Here is a 17,811-nt window from a genome sequence, read left to right as displayed (position 1 = left end):
CCTGCAGGAATTTGACTGTGTAGGCCCTACCTTTAGTTTTGTGATTGTAAGCTGTTTTTAGCTGTTTTTAGCATTGTGTCTTAACGCTGTAAGCCGCCCGAGGGTGAAAGGCGGCTAAATAATAATAAATAATCATAATATATGTGCAAATGCTGGCAGTGCTCTCAAAACAAAAACCAGGGTTCTGAAAGATTTGAGCCCCTCTGGACATCTCAGCGCTTGGTTTAGATTCTGCTTGCTGTTTCATTAATGTTGTTAAAACTGATTTATGGATCATAAATGCTGTATGGACTTGTTAATAATATAATAGGACTTTTGCTTTAATTGTGACGCTTAGCTTAATTTTTGTTAGCTGTTGCTTTAACAGTGTTTTATAGATTGCAGTTGTTTCACCGACGATTTGTCGATTATTCTATATGACTGTGCTGTGTTTGTGGTATTCTGTCATGTTCTTATTATTTATCGTTTGCAAGCTGCTTTGGGAATCCTTTGAATGAAAAGCAACATTAATACCCCCCAAAAAAACAAACAAACACCTGTACGTGTGGTGGGGAGCTGTGTCCACTCGTTTGCAAGGCGGAAGGAAAGGGCGTTCTGCCCATGGTCCGGAGACCCTTTATTGTGACTTTGCACGCAGCAGTTATTAGCCTTGTTGCTGGGGGGAAACACATCACGGACATTCTCCCTCGCCCTGATCCGAAGGTTTTCCTGCCCCTCTCTCAAAAAAAAAAAAAAAAAAAAAAGGAAAGGAAAGGAAAAGGAAAATATGTCCCGCACTGTGGTCGCAGCTCCTTGACCCAGCAGCGCTAAGTGCGCCAGAAGGGTCGATTTCCCTGATTATATAAAGCAGCAGTTTTAACTACCAAGGTTACTGGGAGGGACATCCTCTCCAAAAAACAACAACGACAAAGAATCGAGCCCCAAGCTTCCTTCGCCTCAGAGGTCCCCACCTCCGCTTTCCTCCTTCAGAGCAACCGAGGAATCGCACAGAGCTGGAAGACGAGGAGTCGAGCGCGCAGAGAATGGACTGAGCACCAGGGATTGCCCCAAAGGACGCACGAATCAGGTAGGGTCCTCCTCGTGCGCCCCCGTCCCCTGCAGTTTCCTGGAGGTGCAGGTTTCACTGCTGCTAAATGGTATTCTTTGCTCTTTTGATCTCCAGCTGTTCTCACCAGCCAGGGCTCAGCAGCCCCCTGTTCCCCCCACATTTTCCCACGGTCCTTATTCCACGTCTGCTTTTGCCGGCTGGGGATGCTTCGTGGGAAACGCTGTTCGCATCAGTTGCTAGAGTCGCCGTTCTGCAGGATCGGGTCCCTCCCCAGGATACTCTCTGGGTGGGTAAAGGGGGGGGGGAGTGTATCAAGTCTCCCCCGAGCGCATGTGGCTAAATGCACACGCGCATGAACGCTAAGGCGCCGCGCAGAGTCTTAGTTTTACGCGCGCGCACTGCAAAATGCCAAGGTATATTTTTGCAAAGTTTTGTGAGGAATTATGTTCCGGAGGAGGCTGTAGCACGGAGTCTCGCGGTGTTAATGACCGATTGCATTTATATCCCGCATTTTTCTCCCAGCAACTCAAGGTGCCTCGCGTGATTCTTCCCCCTCATTTAATCCACGCAACAACCCTGTGAGGTTGTTGTTTAGTCGTTTAGTCGTGTCCGACTCTTCGTGACCACCTGGACCAGAGCACGCCAGGCACTCCTGTCTTCCAATGCCTCCTGCAGTTTGGTCAAACTCATGCTGGTAGCTTCGAGAACACTGTCCAACCATCTCGTCCTCTGTCCTCCCCTTCTCCTTGGGCCCTCCATCTTTCCCAACATCAGGGTCTTTTCCAGGGAGTCTTCTCTTCTCATGAGGTGGCCAAAGTCTTGGAGCCTCAGCTTCAGGATCTGTCCTTCCAGGGAGCACTCAGGGCTGATTTCCTTAAGAATGGAGAGGTTTGATCTTCTTGCAGTCCATGGGACTCTCAAGAGTTTCCCCCAGTACCATAATTCAATACATCAATTGTTCAGCGATTAGCCTTCTTTATGGGCCAGCTCTCACTTTTGGGGAAACCATAGCTTGAACTATACGGACCTTTGTTGGCAAGGTAGGTCAGGCTGAAAGAGGCCGAGTGGGGGGATTTGAACTCCAGCCTCCCAGTTCCTAACCTGACGCTCCAACCACTACACCACACTGCCTCCAATGTGGGGACCCCTCAGGCGGTAACCCCTCATATGAAAATTATTCTGGAATGACAGGCATGGCCCAGTTTCCATTTGCTCAGAGTTGCAAGTTATGTTTTCTTTTCCTTGAAAGCATCCCTCCTTCCTACCTCTGGCAAAATTTGATTCCATCGAGGGCTGTGTTCTTCTCTCTCTGTCTTTATAAATTTTTATTAGTTTTATTTTTAACATACCATTTTCAACAGTAATTTAACATACTTTTACATCTTATTCAAATTTTTGACTTCCATCAATCCTGTCTGAAAGTTTTCCAATCTAATCTCTCAGTATGCATTTCTTATTTTCCCTATTACATTTCAAACTCATAACCAATATCTCTATCTTTTTCTACTTTGTAACACTTCGTATATCTCTCCTTACAAAACTTCTTGTAGTAGCGTAATTTGTTGATTACAGTTGCTTTTCAAATAGTTCATATACTTCTTCCAATCTTCTGTAAATCTCTGGTCCCGCAGTTTCGAATCCTTCCTGCCATTTTGTCCAATTCTGCATAGTCCATTAATTTCGTCTGCCATTCTTCTTTCGTCAGAATTTCTTCTTGTTTCCATTTCTGGGCTAACAATACTCTTGCCGCAGCTGTTGCATATAAAAACAATTTAACATCTTGACTATTAATGTCCTGGCCTATAATATCAAGTAAGAATGCTTCTGGTTTTTTAAAAAATTTATATTTCAACATCTTTTTCATCTCATTATATATCATTTCCCAGAAGTTCTTTACTTTTTTACATTCCCACCACATATGATAAAATGTTCCTTCTTTTTCTTTACATTTCCAGCATTTATTATTTGTCTTATACACTTTAGCTAATTTCAGTGGTGTAATATACCCTCTATACATCGGAGGGCTGTCTTCTTCTCAGTCTAGCCTACCTCACAGGGTTGTTGTGGGTATTAAATGAGGAAGGGGCAGACATGCATGCCTCCTTCAGCTCCTTGGATAACAAAAGGGTGGGATATAACTGCAATAAAATGGGGGGGGGATATCCTGCAAATTTCTGCTTGCCTCCATGCAGCCAGGCAACAGAGCACCACAATCTCTGGGTGTGGTGTAGTGGTTAAGAGCGGTGGACTCGTAATCTGGTGAACTGGGTTCGCGTCTCCGCTCCTCCACATGCAGCTGCTGGGTGACCTTGGGCCAGTCACACTTCTCTGAAGTCTCCCAGCCCCACTCACATCACAGAGTGTTTGTTGGGGGGGAGGAAGGGAAAGGAGAATGTTAGCCGCTTTGAGACTCCTGAAGGGGAGTGAAAGGCGGGATATCAAATCCAAACTCCTCCTCCTCCTCCTCCTCCCCTTCTTCTTCTTCTTCTTCTTCTTCTTCTTCTTCTTCTTCTTCTTCTTCTTTCAGGCCCCAGGCAGATGTGGTGTAGTGGTTAAGAGCGGTAGTCTCGTAATCTGGGGAACCGGGTTTGCTTCTCCGCTCCTCCACATGTAGCTGCTGGGGGACCTTGGGCCAGTCACACTTCTCTGAAGTCTCTCAGCCCCACTCACCTCACAGAGTGTTTGTTGTGGGGGAGGAAGGGAAAGGAGAATGTTAGCCGCTTTGAGACTCCTTAAAGGGAGTGAAAGGCGGGATATCAAATCCAAACTCTTCTTCTTCTTCTTCTAATCCAGGTGTGTGCAGGCACCTCTTCCCCCACCCCTCCATCTATTGCAGATTGCAAGTGGGGGTTGGGTTGGGGAGTACGTTCACCTTTAAGAGGGGAGAAGGGCTGCAGCCCATTGGCAGAACTTTACATCTGTTTGCCAGGCCGAATGTCCCAGGTAAACTTCCCTCCATATAAGGTACATTGCCCATTCCGAAATTCTGCACCGATTGCAGGTGTGCAGAGTGATTTGCGCTGAATGGTTTGCTGTAGGTCGAGAAGGATTTCTGACTCTTGACTGTTTCGTAACATCAGCAACAGAACTGCTATGCTCACCTGAGCTGGAGCCAGGAGTTGCGTGGAATATCTGGTTCTGGAATGGAAACAGGCTCAGAGCATGGTCAGAGGCATTCTGCCCTTAAATTCTAATTGTTATGTCTTGTATGGCTACTGGGCTCTTGGGGGGGCGTTCCTAGTAAAATTCAGCAAGCCTGCAGTCTACCTGCCTCTTAGGTACAGCTCCTGGCAATGAATGTGCCTCCTCTCAAGGAGGAGGAGGAAGAGGACGATTGATGCCCACATATACCGTATTTTTCGCTCCATAAGACGCACCTGACCATAAGACACACCTAGTTTTTAGAGGAGGAGAACAAGGGGAAAAAAATATTCTGAACGAAACAATGGATGCATGATATTTTTGGTGCAGACTGTAGCCATGGACATGCTGTGTGATCTGATGGTGAATTTGGGGTGACCCAATGCAAAATACTGAGGATCCATGTGCTTTTACCTCCCCCCACCCAGGCAGCCTCCTTTATCTCTACAGTCCCTTATCTCCCTCCCAATCGCTTGCTGATCAGCTAATCAGCTGCTTCCTTTCAACACCCCCTTCCCTCTTGTTTGCCTTAGTGTCTTTTCCGAAGCTGGAACAGTCTTTTGCTCCTCCTTTTCTTCTAATTTCTCTCCTCATTGCTTTAATCTTCCTGTCTCCTCTCCTTGCAAGTTCACTGTCTTTACCTCCCCACTCCCAGGCAGCCTCCTTTATCTCAATGAAGGGATGTAGCCTACCTTGATTTCAGCAAGACATTTGACAAGGTGCCCCATGATATTCTTGTAAAGAAGCTGGTAAAATGCGGTCTTGACTATGCTACCACTCAGTGGATTTGTAACTGGCTGACTGACCGAACCCAAAGGGTGCTCATCAATGGTTCCTCTTCATCCTGGAGAAGAGTGACTAGTGGGGTGCCACAGGGTTCTGTCTTGGGCCCGGTCTTATTCAACATCTTTATCAACGACTTGGATGATGGACTCAAGGGCATCCTGATCAAATTTGCAGATGACACCAAACTGGGAGGGGTGGCTAACACCCCAGAGGACAGGATCACACTTCAAAACAACCTTGACAGATTAGAGAACTGGGCCAAAACAAACAAGATGAATTTTAACAGGGAGAAATGTAAAGTATTGCACTTCGGCAAAAAAAATGAGAGGCACAAATACAAGATGGGTGACACCTGGCTTGAGAGCAGTACATGTGAAAAGGATCTAGGAGTCTTGGTTGACCACAAACTTGACATGAGCCAACAGTGTGACGCGGCAGCTAAAAAAGCCAATGCAATTCTGGGCTGCATCAATAGGAGTATAGCATCTAGATCAAGGGAAGTAATAGTGCCACTGCATTCTGCTCTGGTCAGACCTCACCTGGAGTACTGTGTCCAGTTCTGGGCACCACAGTTCAAGAAGGACACTGACAAACTGGAACAGGTCCAGAGGAGGGCAACCAAAATGGTCAAAGGCCTGGAAACGATACCTTATGAGGACCGGCTAAAGGAGCTGGGCATGTTTAGCCTGGAGAAGAGGAGGTTAAGGGGTGATATGATAGCCATGTTCAAATATATAAAAGGATGTCACATAGAGGAGGGAGAAAGGTTGTTTTCTGCTGCTCCAGAGAAGCGGACACGGAGCAATGGTTCCAAACTACAAGAAAGAAGATTCCACCTAAACATTAGGAGGAACTTCCTGACAGTAAGAGCTGTTTGACAGTGGAATTTGCTGCCAAGGAGTGTGGTGGAGTCTCCTTCTTTGGAGGTCTTTAAGCAGAGGCTTGACAACCATATGTCAGGAGTGCTCTGATGGTGTTTCCTGCTTGGCAGGGGGTTGGACTCGATGGCCCTTGTCGTCTCTTCCAACTCGATGATTCTATGATTCTATGATTCAAGCGTCCCTTATCTCCATCCCGATCAGCAGCTTTGTTTCAACACCCCCTTCCCTCTTTCTAAAAAAAAAAAAAAAGCACGATCTGCTTTTCGCCCCTGGGCAATTCGGCTCCAGGGACCACGCATTTGCTTCATAAGACGCAAAGACATTTCCCCTTACTTTTTTGGAGGAAAAACGTGCGTCTTATGGAACGAAAAATTGCCAATGGGACTGAATTTATGCTGGGGCTCCACAGAGCTCAGCCTTGAGAGAAAAAACAAGAGAGGCTTTGGGCTTTTTAGGGACCAACAATTTTGCTGTGGCAGATTTAAAGCACCTCTCTATTAAGGTGCCCCAGTGTTCTTGCGGTTATTTTTTTGCTGCAGTGCAAAAAGAAAAAAAGGAAGCCACACCACGGCTCCTACCAGCCCAAGTTGCCTGACGCTGGTCATGTGGCTTTGCTGGCTGGCGCTGATAGTGAAGACTGCAAGTCAGCGCCTGCGAAACCAGTCATATGATTCTGGGACAGGTGGCAGTGTGGCAGGGCTGCTTGGGGCTGATAGGAAATGTAATCCATGATGTCTGGAGGGCACTGGGTTGGGGAACTCCGGCTTCTAAGAATACAACAAGGCCTCATGTGTAGCTCTTTAGAAGCTACAGCTGCTCCCCTACGAAGAAAGCTTGCAGAATTTGGGACTTTTTAGTTTAGAGAAAAGTAAGAGGTGACATGCTAGATAGAAGTTTACAAAATTATGCCTGTCACTGAGAAAGTGCATGGGGGAAAGTTGCTCTGCCTCTCTCTCTTAACAGAAGCACTTCTTTATGAAGTGCATAGCTAAACTCATAGAATCATAGAATCATAGAATCCTAGAGTTGGAAGAGACCACAAGGGCCATCGAGTCCAACCCCCTGCCAAGCAGGAAACACCATCACAGCACTCCTGACATATGGTTGTCAAGCCTCTGCTTAAAGACCTCCAAAGAAGGAGACTCCACCACACTCCTTGGCAGCAAATTCCACTGTCAAACAGCTCTTACTGTCAGGAAGTTCTTCCTAATGTTTAGGTGGAATCTTTTTTCTTGTAGTTTAGATCCATTGCTCCGTGTCCGCTTCTCTGGAGCAGCAGAAAACAACCTTTCTCCCTCCTCTATGTGACATCCTTTTATATATTTGAACATGGCTATCATATCACCCCTTAACCTCCTCTTCTCCAGGCTAAACATGCCCAGCTCCCTTAGCCGTTCCTCATAAGGCATCATTATGAGGAACTGTGGAACTCCTTGCCACATGATGGCCACCAACTTGGGTGGCTTTCTTCTTCTTCTTTTTTGTTTGTTTGTTTATTTATTGGTTTTCACATATTACATTACAATACAAATGTACCAAAGCCAACACCATTTCCTCCCCACCCCCCCATACATTTACATTTATATTTCCTCAGTCCACCATATTATTCTTTTCTCCCTCCTCCCACTTTGCCCCCACTTGATTTCCTCCACATTATACAATTTACAATAATCTTTGCATTCCACAGTCTTCTCAAATCATCTATATATTCTTATTACGTTTCCTTACTAATTTTTCTTCCCTCCAGTACTTCACATTTTAATCTAGGCATATTAGCGTACCTTTTTTTGAGCAATATGGCAAAATATTACTCAAAAAAAGATACACTCAAAACGTTTCCACTCCTTTTTAAATTTTTGATTTGGCTGATTTCTTATTACAGCAGTTAATTTTTGCCAAAATTAAATATTCATTTAGTTTACAAATCCATTCCTCCTTTGTGGGTATCGTTTGTGACTTCCACCTAGCAGCAATCACTATTCTAGCAGCTGTACTTGCATATAGAAAAATTCTCTTCATCTATTAGTCCAAGAAGATATGTCTCTGGTTTCTTTGTTATTGATATTTTCAACATCTTCTTTCGTTCTGCATGTACTACTATCCAAAATTTCTTAATTTCCTCACACCTCCACCACATATGTATTGTTGTTCCTATTTCTTGGGTGGCTTTCAAAGAGGATTGGACCAATTCATGGAGGAGGAGAGGGCTCTCAATAGCTACTAGCCACAACAACAACAACAATTTATTATTTATACCCCGCCCATCTGGCTGAGTTTCCCCAGCCACTCTGGGCGGCTCCCAATCGAGTATTAAAAAGAATACAGCATTAAATATTAAAAACTTCCCTAAACAGGGCTGCCTTCAGATGTCTTCTAAATGTCAGGTAGTTGTTTTTCTCTTTGACATCTGAAGGGAGGGTGTTCCACAGGGCGGGCGCCACCACCGAGAAGGCCCTCTGTCTGGTTCCCTGTAACCTCACTTCTCGCAATGAGGGAACCGCCAGAAGACCCTCGGCACTGGACCTCAGTGTCCAGGCAGAACGATGGGGGTGGAGACGCTCCTTCAGGTATACTGGACCGAGGCCGTTTAGGGCTTTAAATGTCAGCACCAACACTTTGAATTGTGCTTGGAAACGTACTTTGCTCTTTGGTCAGAGGCAATAAATGCTTCTGGATCCCAGTTGCTGGAACCCATTAGGAGATAGTTTCTCTTGTGCCCGGATCCTGGTTGCTGGTTTCCCACAAGAGGCAGCTGGTCAGCCACTGTGAGAACAGGGGTGCTGGACTTCAGCCGCTTATACATTATAAGGAGCGCGACTCGCTGCTGTGCGTATATACACGCAGGCTCTTCTCCTTGAGAAAAAACTGGTTTCCTGCCTCTCCATCCTGCTGTGTAATTTCCTCGTCTCCCAGAACTTCTGCGAAATTATGACTCAGGGTCTCCCAAATGGCCGGCTGCTCTGGAAGAACGGCCTGACTTCCAGGCCCCCCACCCCCACCCCAAGGTCAGATTCATACCACCCATCAGAGCACACCCTGAGCGGAAAGGAACAGCAGGGATTCTCATTAAGACCCCTGGCATTCAAGCGGGCCGTAATGCCAGAAACACGTACAGTACTGACTGTGTAGGAATGCAAGAAACTGCCTTTGTTGCTGTTGTTTAGTCGATTAGTCGTGTCCACCTCTTCGTGACCCCCTGGACCAGAGCACGCCAGGCACTCCTGTCTTCCACTGCCTCCTGCAGTTGGGTCAAGCTCATGCTGGTAGCTTCGAGAACACTGTCCCACCATCTCGTCCTCTGTCGTCCCCTTCTCCTTGTGCCCTCCATCTTTCCCAACATCAGGGTCTTTTCCAGGGAGTCTTCTCTTCTCCTGAGGTGGCCAAAGTATTGCAGCCTCAGCTTCAGGATCTGTCCTTCCAGGGAGCACTCAGGGCTGATTTCCTTCAGAATGGAGAGGTTGGATCTTCTTGCAGTCCATGGGACTCTCAAGAGTCTCCTCCAGCACCAGAATTCAAAAGCATCAATTCCTCGGCGATCAGCCTTCTTTGTGGTCCACCTCTCATTTCCATACATCACTACATTGGTACCTCGGGTTACATACGCTTCAGGTTACAGACTCCGCTAACCCAAAAATAGTACCTCGGATTAAGAACTTTGCTTCAGGATGAGAACAGAAATCGTGCTCCGGCGGAGCAGCAGCAACGGGAGGCCCCATTAGCTAAAGTGGTGCTTCAGGTTAAGAACAGTTTCAGGTTAAGAACGGAGCTCCGGAATGAATTAAGTACTTAACCCGAGGTACCACTGTACTGGGAAAACCATAGCTTTAACTATACGGATGCAAGAAACTGCCTTAGCCTCAGGCAACTGGCCCACCTAGTTCAGTCTACACTGACTGGCAGCAGTTGTCCAGGATTTCAGGCACTCCCAGCCCTACCCGGAGATGCTGTCAGCACCTGAACCCAGGACACCAAAGCAGGTGTCCGCAAACGGGAGCATTTACATGGGGATAAAAGGGAGGAGAGAGATTTCTGAAACTGGATTGTAGCCTCTGTATTTGTTGCAGCTGCGATGTGGACAAACAAGAGTCAGAAAGAGGATTTTAAAAAGAAGGAAGGAAAGAAAAAGGTCTCATGGATCTCTCTTGCAGGGTCCCCTCCCCTCTGCCTTCCCAGAATGAGGGCAGTTTTAAGAGAAGGCAGGTCACATGGCAGCAAGGGGAGGGTCCATAGACAGGCAGGTAAATCTGCTGTCAGCTGGTCATTTGAGACACTTCCACACAGGGAGAGAGGTTCAGCTGGCAGCTGTGAAAAAGCAGGAGCGAAAAAGCCCCTTCGGCCAACAGGAGCATGGAAACTCAGGTAGGGCTTCCTGTATGCTGACTTTGGGTCAGCCCAGCTTTGGGGATTCCCAATGTGGAAGATCCCTTCTTCATAAACTTCCTGCTCCCACACTGTGGGTCCCGGCCAAGTCTCTGCAGAGAGGTGCAAGGGTCAAGCAGCGGGCTTGGACCCCTTGCGCTCTCTCTCTGGGGGCTGCCTTTCCTGGTGCCCCAGATGTGTTTCTATTTATTTTTTTAAAAAAACCTTTTTATTGAGTTTTCAGGGGTTTTTCCATTTCAAAATAAACGTTTTACAAACTTTTTTTTTTTAAATAAATATTTATTAAAGTTTTTAAATATAAATGCACAAATAATAAACAATCTTACTTCTATCACAACAATTTCATCACTTCTTTGGACTCCCTCGCGTCTCCCGCTCCCATTTACATCGTTAAAAGTTTTTTTCCAAACAAATTATCAACTTGTTTACAATCTCATGTCCACTCATTCAAATATAATCTAGCACTTCTCCCAAAAAATTTTATATTTTCTTTAGTCTCACTTATCATCAAATTTAAATCTAATTTAGTGGTGGCCAATTTTTTATAATCTAGCATCCTTCTTAACATTCAACCAAATTACAATGTTTTTGTAGATACATCTTGAATTTCTCCCAGTCTTCCTCCATCTTCTCTTCTCCCAGATCACGGAGATCACATAATGATATCCCTTCTTCTCCTTCCATGGTTCATATTACATATCATACATTCCTGCACATTTTGCTATAACCATTCAAATCAATTTCCCCCTTTTACATCCAATATTGTTTACTCTGTTTATCTTTATGCTGCCAGCGTTTTGAGCTGTGTACAACTATTTTCCATGTATTCAATAATTATTCTCCACTCTTCTTTAAATATGCATTATTCCTGCTTTCTTATTCTGTGTGTTAAGCCTTCAAGTTCTGCATATTCTAACGTCTTAAAGTTGCCAATCCTCTCTGTGTGGGAACAGGCTCACTTTCCATTTGGGGGCTAACAGAACCATGCAGACCACCTTGTGCTCCTTGGAGAAAAATGGTGGGATGTAAGTGGTTTCCTTCGGTTGTCTATTTTCTGACGTGGTTTATAACGACTTCTGTTGTAGTTATGTGATTTTTCATGTCGTAAACCGCCCAGAGCATGGTTAACGGCGGAAAGGTGGCATACAAGTAAGATTATGTATGTATAAATGCAATAAAGGTTAAGGGACCCCTGATCATTAGGTCCAGTCATGGCCGACTCTGGGGTTGCGGCGCTCATCTCATTTTATTGGCCGAGGGAGCCGGCATACAGCTTCCGGGTCATGTGGCCAGCAAGACTAAGCCGCTTCTGGCGAACCAGAGCAGCGCACGGAAACGCTGTTTACCTTCCTGCCAGAGCGGTACCTATTTATCTACTTGCACTGGTGAGCTTTCGAACTGCTAGGTTGGCAGGAGCAGGGACCGAGCAACGGGAGCTCACCCTGTCACGGGGATTCGAACCACCGACCTTCTGATCGGCAAGCCCTAGGCTCTGTGGTTTAACCCACAGCGCCACGTTTTATTTACCCATATATGCACCTGAGTTTTGATGGAGGGAGTGCAGAACGTTACACCTCAAAGAGTGTCTCTGGTTGCTTCTCCTAGAGCTTCGTCAAAGCTGGGGGGCCAGAGCGGAAGGCAGCCATGCTCCTCAATCTCTCCCTAATAATAATAATTCCCCAGCCACTCTTGGCAGCTTCCAACAAAACACTAAAATACAATAACCTATTAAACATTAAAAGTTTCCCTAAACAGGGCTGACTTCAGATGTCTTCTAAAAGTTTGGTAGTTATTTTTCTCTTTGACATCTGGTGGGAGGGCGTTCCACAGGGCGGGCGCCACCACTGAGAAGGCCCTCTGCCTGGTTCCCTGTAACTTGGCTTCTCGCAGTGAGGGAACCGCCAGAAGGCCCTTGGCGCTGGACCTCAGTGTCCGGGCAGAACGATGGGGGTGGAGACACTCTTTCAGACACTCCCAGCCAGCCTCCATGGAGTTCTACCGCCCCACATGCTTTTGCTGTTTCCAAAAACCTCCGGCAAAAGGACACTTTTTTCCTGTGCTGACATCAGGCTCCCCATAACCCTGGCGCCCTCTCCCTCCCAACTTTTTTTTAATCTCTGCCCATTACTCAGGGCGGATGAAGAACAGTAATTGCCTTGTTAATCACTCTTAATGGTCCTGTCCTCTGGTCTCTTTGTTTCTTAATGGCACCTCTATCAACTGATCTCCTGAACAGGAAAGCCAGTGTAGTCTGTACTTTTACAACCCCTGTCAGCGCACCTTCATTCTCTGAACACTGATTAAACCCCAACAGCCAGGAATCTAGGGGGAGTCAGGGCACCCAGAAACCCGGGGGAGTCAGGGCACCCCCAAATCCATAACTGTGCAATAAGTCAGACCTAGGTTAGATCTGCAAGGCATTTGTTGCTATGGGCTGACTGTTGGCTTAACAGCAAAGGCAGACCTGGGCTGAAGACATGTTTCTGTTTTCACCTTTTCTTAAATATCAGGGCCTAGCGAGCTTCTAAAACTTTCATGTACACCTCCCTCTATGCTTTGCCCCCCCACCCTGTTCCTCTCTTCAGCTCGCATTTCAGCACAATTGCAATAAACACACATGGTTATGCTATATTAAAAAGGTGTCTGTCTATCACAAGATGACGTTGGTCTTGCTTGAGCTACAGCAAAGATGGAGGTGGTTTTGCTTCAGGTAGTAAATGAGTAAGTGCAGAATAAAAGCAGAGGCAGGTGTCACCCGGAGGGTGACCATTCGGTGGGGCTGACACCAAAGGGATTCATCCCTTCAGGGTAATCCTTTGAGGTCAGAGTGAGAGGGGCGGTGCCACCTCACTGTGGTTTTGTGTTTGTTCAGTTGTTTTCCTTTTTTTAAATATTTTTTTTAATTCATTTTTCTTTTTCATTCAATACATACATCTCAGATTCTTAACATTTACTATATATTCCTCCCTCCCTCCCCTCCAGGGCTTCCCCCAACCTCCGCTTCTGGTTTGGTTCTATTTTCACCCCCCTTTGCTATCTCTTAACAGAAAAAGTTATTAATAACATAACATCAAACCTAAAAACATAAAAATGAAAGTAAATACACCATCATATTTCACTATCTTCTAAACATTTTCTGATGCTGATAATGTGAATGTTTATTTAAATCCTGCCCTCAAGTACTGACTTTGTTTCTGCAAATATAATATGAATGCTTCCCACTCTTTTTCAAAGTCTCTGTTGTCTTTTTCTCTTAGTCTGTCATTTTTGCCAGTTCTGCATAGTTCATCAGCTTCTCTTGTCATTGTTCTTTAGTTGCTATTTCTCCAGTTTTCCAATTTTGTGCAGTCAACATTCTTGCTGCTGTCGTGGCATACATAAATAAAGTACTTTTTCCTTTTCGTATCTCACCTGTGGGCATTACATTGGATTCTTCACCGTTTGCAGCGTGTGTCCAGGGTGTGTGAGAGAGCACATGGATGGGTGAAGCACATAGGCTCATGCTCCTTGGGGGTGTCCATTGTGATAGACCGAGGTGCCCCATAGAGACCATAACCCCCTGGGTTATGCGAGTCTTGCGATTTTTTCCCCTCCCCCCCCTTTTTCTAAGCCGCTAAGCCGCTAATAGGGGTGCTTCGCAAGACAAAAAAACCGCAAGACGAAGAGACTCGCGGAACGAATTAATTTCATCTTGCGAGGCACCACTGTATATTGATTTTGTTTTGCAGAGTGTTCCATATACAGCATGTGTCTTGGGGTAAGGATATCGGAGGGGTGTGTGTTGTTGGGTGGCCAGTCTCAGCGATCGGGGAGAGGGAGGGAGAGGTTGTAGGGCTGATGGACTGATAATCCCCACTGAGCTGAGTTTTTGATTTGAGTTTCCACTGAAATGAGGCTGCATTTTAATGTTTTAATGTTGCATTTTAATCTTGTTTTTTTTTTGAGTTGTATTTCAATCAATTGTTTTTATATCTGCTGTTAGCTGCCCTGTCTTGGCTGGGGAGGGCGGGGTATAAATAAAATTTATACCTGTGAAAAACAAGCAAAGATCCCAAAGCATTATTATTGTTGTTATTGTTGTTGTTGCTGTTGTTGTTGTTGTTGTTGTTGTTGTTGTTGTTGTTGTTGTTGTTTTTGTTATACCCCTCCCATCTGAATGGGTTGCCCCAGCTCCCCTGGCCGGCTTCCAACATATATAAAAACAGAAGGAAACATTACACATTAAAATGTTCAGAATGTCTCCCCGAAACCTCCTCAGGCTCTCCCATTGCAACCACTTGACCCCTTCACCATTTTCCCACCTTCCCTTCCAGGTCCTGCAGTGCTTTGGCTGCCATGCCGGTCCTTAAGAACCCCTGCAAGCTCAAGATGGCCAACGGCGACACCAGCGGCGGCTCACTGATCCTTGAGAAGGAAAGCCACCGGGGGACCAACCCTTTTGAGGAAGACCTTGAGGAGAATGAGAGAGACTCTTTCCTGGGCAGCGACTCCCCTGAGAGCAGGAACCCTTCCCCGGACGGCGGTGGTGGCACCTTCGAGCGGGGCCTTTTCAACGGCAGCCCCGAGGGGCGCTACAGGCGGCGGGCGACGCTGGAGAAGCTGGTGGGGCTGTCCCCCTTCCGCATGGGCAAAGGGAAGAAGAGCGGGGAGAAGAAGTCCCCCGGGGAGAAGGGGTCAGACAGGAGGTCCTTTTTGGGCCGGATGATGATCCCCTTGACGGAGGGCAACCAGGGGACTCCAGAGAAGAGGAAGACCCGGCGCAGCTCCGAAGACTTCAGCCTGCTCCAGCTCCTGAACGGCCGCCGCAAGGAGAGCCTCTACGGTCTCGACTGCGGCCTGTCGGAGAAGGAGAACGGTGGGGGAGACAAGCGCATGTCCTTCCTCAAGATCGGGCTGGGAGGGAAGGTGCGCAGGGCTTCGCTGGTGGAGAAACTCAACCAGACCGAGGTGCCGGATCCAGCCCCCGTCACAGAGGAGGCCGAGGTCAAAGTCAAGGAGCCGCTCTCTGGTGAGTCTGTCATTTTTGACTTCTTCAGCAGGAGAGCTCCCCAGACTTCATGTTGGAACTGTTGTTGTTGTTAATAATAATAATAATAATAATAATAATAATAATAATAATAATAATTTATTTGTACCCCGCCCATCTGGCTGGGTCTCCCCAGCCACTCTGGGCAGCTTCCAACAAAAATTAAAAATACATGTCACACATTAAAAACTTCCCTGAACAGGGCTGCCTTCAGATGTCTTCTAAATGCCAGGTACAGTGGTACCTCTGGTTACGTACTTAATTAGTTCCGGAGGTCCGTTCTTAACCTGAAACTGTTCTTAACCTGAAGCACCACTTTAGCTAATGGGGCCTCCTGCTGCGCCACCGGAGCACGATTTCTGTTCTCATCCTGAAGCAAAGTTCTTAACCCGAAGCAATATTTCGGGGTTAGTGGAGTCTGTAACCTGAAGCGTATGTAACCCAAGGTACCACTGTGGTTGTTTATCTCTTTGACATCTGATGGGAGGGCGTTCCACAGGGCGGGTGCCACCACCGAGAAGGCCCCCTGCCTGGTTCCCTGTAGCTTTGCTTCTCGCACTGAGGGAACCGCCAGAAGGCCCTCGGCGCTGGATCTCAGTTTCTGGGCTGAACGATGGGGGTGGAGACGCTCCTTCAGGTATACTGGACCGAGGCCGTTTAGGGCTTTAAACAACACTTTGAATTGTGCTCGGAAACATACTGGGAGCCAACGTAGGCCTTTCAAGACTGGTGTTATATGGTCTCGGCGGCCGCTCCCAGTCACCAGTCTAGCTGCCGCATTCTGGATTAGTTGTGTTGTTCTTGCTTCTATACACAGTGGAACTTTGGTTGCCAAACGTTTCGGCTTTCGAACGCCGACAACCCAGAATGCTTCTGTTTTCGAACGTGCCTTGGCTTATTCACTTTTTTCCTCCATTGGTTCACCTCCTAGCTCTTCTGCATTTTTCGAAGGCTCCTAATGTTTAGTCGGAGTCTCCTTTCTCGTTGGGTCTTCCCCTCTGGAGCAGCGGAAAAGGAGCATGCTCCTTCTTCTGTGTGACAGCCTTTCGCCTATTTGAAAACGGCTGTCGTAGCCCCTTCACAATATACACTGTTTTGGAGAGAGCTGGTGTGTGCAGTGCTGTGCTGGACACAGTGTGAAGACGGGACACTGTGTAAGCCAGCTTCCTATGTTCTGACGGGATCAGCCTTGGCCCAGAACCTCACAGAATCGACCCGGCCGTTTCTCACCATAAAGACTTTAATGTTGAGCTGTTGAAAGTTGTGCCTTGGCAGCTGATCTTGGTCTGTCTGCAAAGTCCTTCCCAAGGGGACTGGAAACAAGACCTGATGGTTTTATTTTTTTCCCTCTTCACTCCAGGGCCAGCCTGTTTACTCAGGTTATGGCTGGGGAGAAGCTAATGAAGGGGTCTTTCTTTTTTGCTTTTTGTTCTCCCTGGCTCATTGTTCCAGCCTGATTGACCCTCCTGATTGCAGGGGCAGAAATGCAGCCCATTGACCTTGCTGGGGAATGTGCCCAGAGGGAAGGAAAAAGACTCCAAGAGCGCTGGGAGAGAGCAGGGCAAAGGGGGGAAATGAATATGCAGAACCAATTCAACTTTGCTCCACAAGCCTGGAGAGAGCCTTCCTTCCTCTCCCAAAATTTCAGCCGCTTGCCAAAGATAGCCTCCATCACCCTAGATTGCAAGACTGAAAACAACCCCCCCACTCCTTATAAAACTGTGTCCCACGCCTCTGCTTGCTTGCATGTCTGCCTGGCTGGCTGCCTTCTGCTGCCCCAGCACAGAATCATAGCACTGTTGAGTTGGAAGGGACCCCGAGGGTCATCTAGTCCAACCCCCTGCAACGCAGAAATCTTTTGCCCAACGTGACCCGCAAAACACCCATTTTGAAGATCTGCGGTGCTCAGAAACCCCCTCCAAAGCATTCTTCTTAATTAAAAAAACAACAACCTATAAAACCAGTTATGAATTTGTGTTTATATCCCAACTTTTCCTCCAAGCAGCTGAAGGTGACACACATGGTTCTCTCCTTATTCATCCCATCCCCACAACAACCTTGTGAGGAAGGCTAGGCTAGCGGCGTAGCGTGTGTTGTCATCACCGGGGCAAGGCAAGTAATTTGCGCCCCCTAACCCGGGGCAAGGCAAGTAATTTGCGCCCCCTAACCTGGGGCAAGGCAAGTAATTTGCGCCCCCTAGCCCGGGGCAAGGCAAGTAATTTGCGCCCCCTAACCCCTAACCTGCCGCCGCTGCCAGCTTCTTCTTGCTGCTGCCTGGGCTGGGGTATTTACGGTAAGGTAGCCACGGCGGCGGCGGTGGCGGGTCCGTGTCAGGTGATCTGAGGCGAGTTGCCGCTGGCGCTGCCGCCCAAATGACGCCGCTTGCCCGGAGGAGGAGGAGGGCAGAGAGGCGAGGAAAATGCAACATGGCCCAGCAGCTGCAGCAGCGGCGGCAGCAGCAGCGGGGCTGTGAGGAGGGGCTGCCTGGCGCGCCCTCTGCGGCCCTGACGCACGGGGACTGTGGCGAGCGCTGAGAGCCGCTGCCTGCC

General features: G+C 47.3%; 1 protein-coding gene across 1 annotated transcript in view; it reads left to right on the top strand.

Annotated features, from left to right (window-relative positions):
* The first annotated feature begins 765 nt into the window (after positions 1 to 765).
* The window catches only part of EXOC3L2 (exocyst complex component 3 like 2), a 55,127-nt gene continuing 38,081 nt past the window's right edge, over positions 766 to 17,811 (top strand). Inside the window, exons 1-2 of the mRNA XM_081868820.1 lie at positions 766 to 1,066; positions 14,550 to 15,244. Coding sequence (XP_081724946.1) covers positions 14,572 to 15,244 — 673 coding nt within the window. The 5' untranslated portion in view covers positions 766 to 1,066; positions 14,550 to 14,571. The remainder of the gene's footprint in view (positions 1,067 to 14,549; positions 15,245 to 17,811) is intronic.

Source organism: Podarcis erhardii (genome assembly GCF_964252035.2).
Source record: "Podarcis erhardii genome assembly, chromosome: 7".
Lineage (NCBI taxonomy): Eukaryota > Metazoa > Chordata > Lepidosauria > Squamata > Lacertidae > Podarcis > Podarcis erhardii.
Note: the sequence above shows the minus strand (reverse complement) of the source record. Positions and strands in the feature narration are given on the sequence as shown.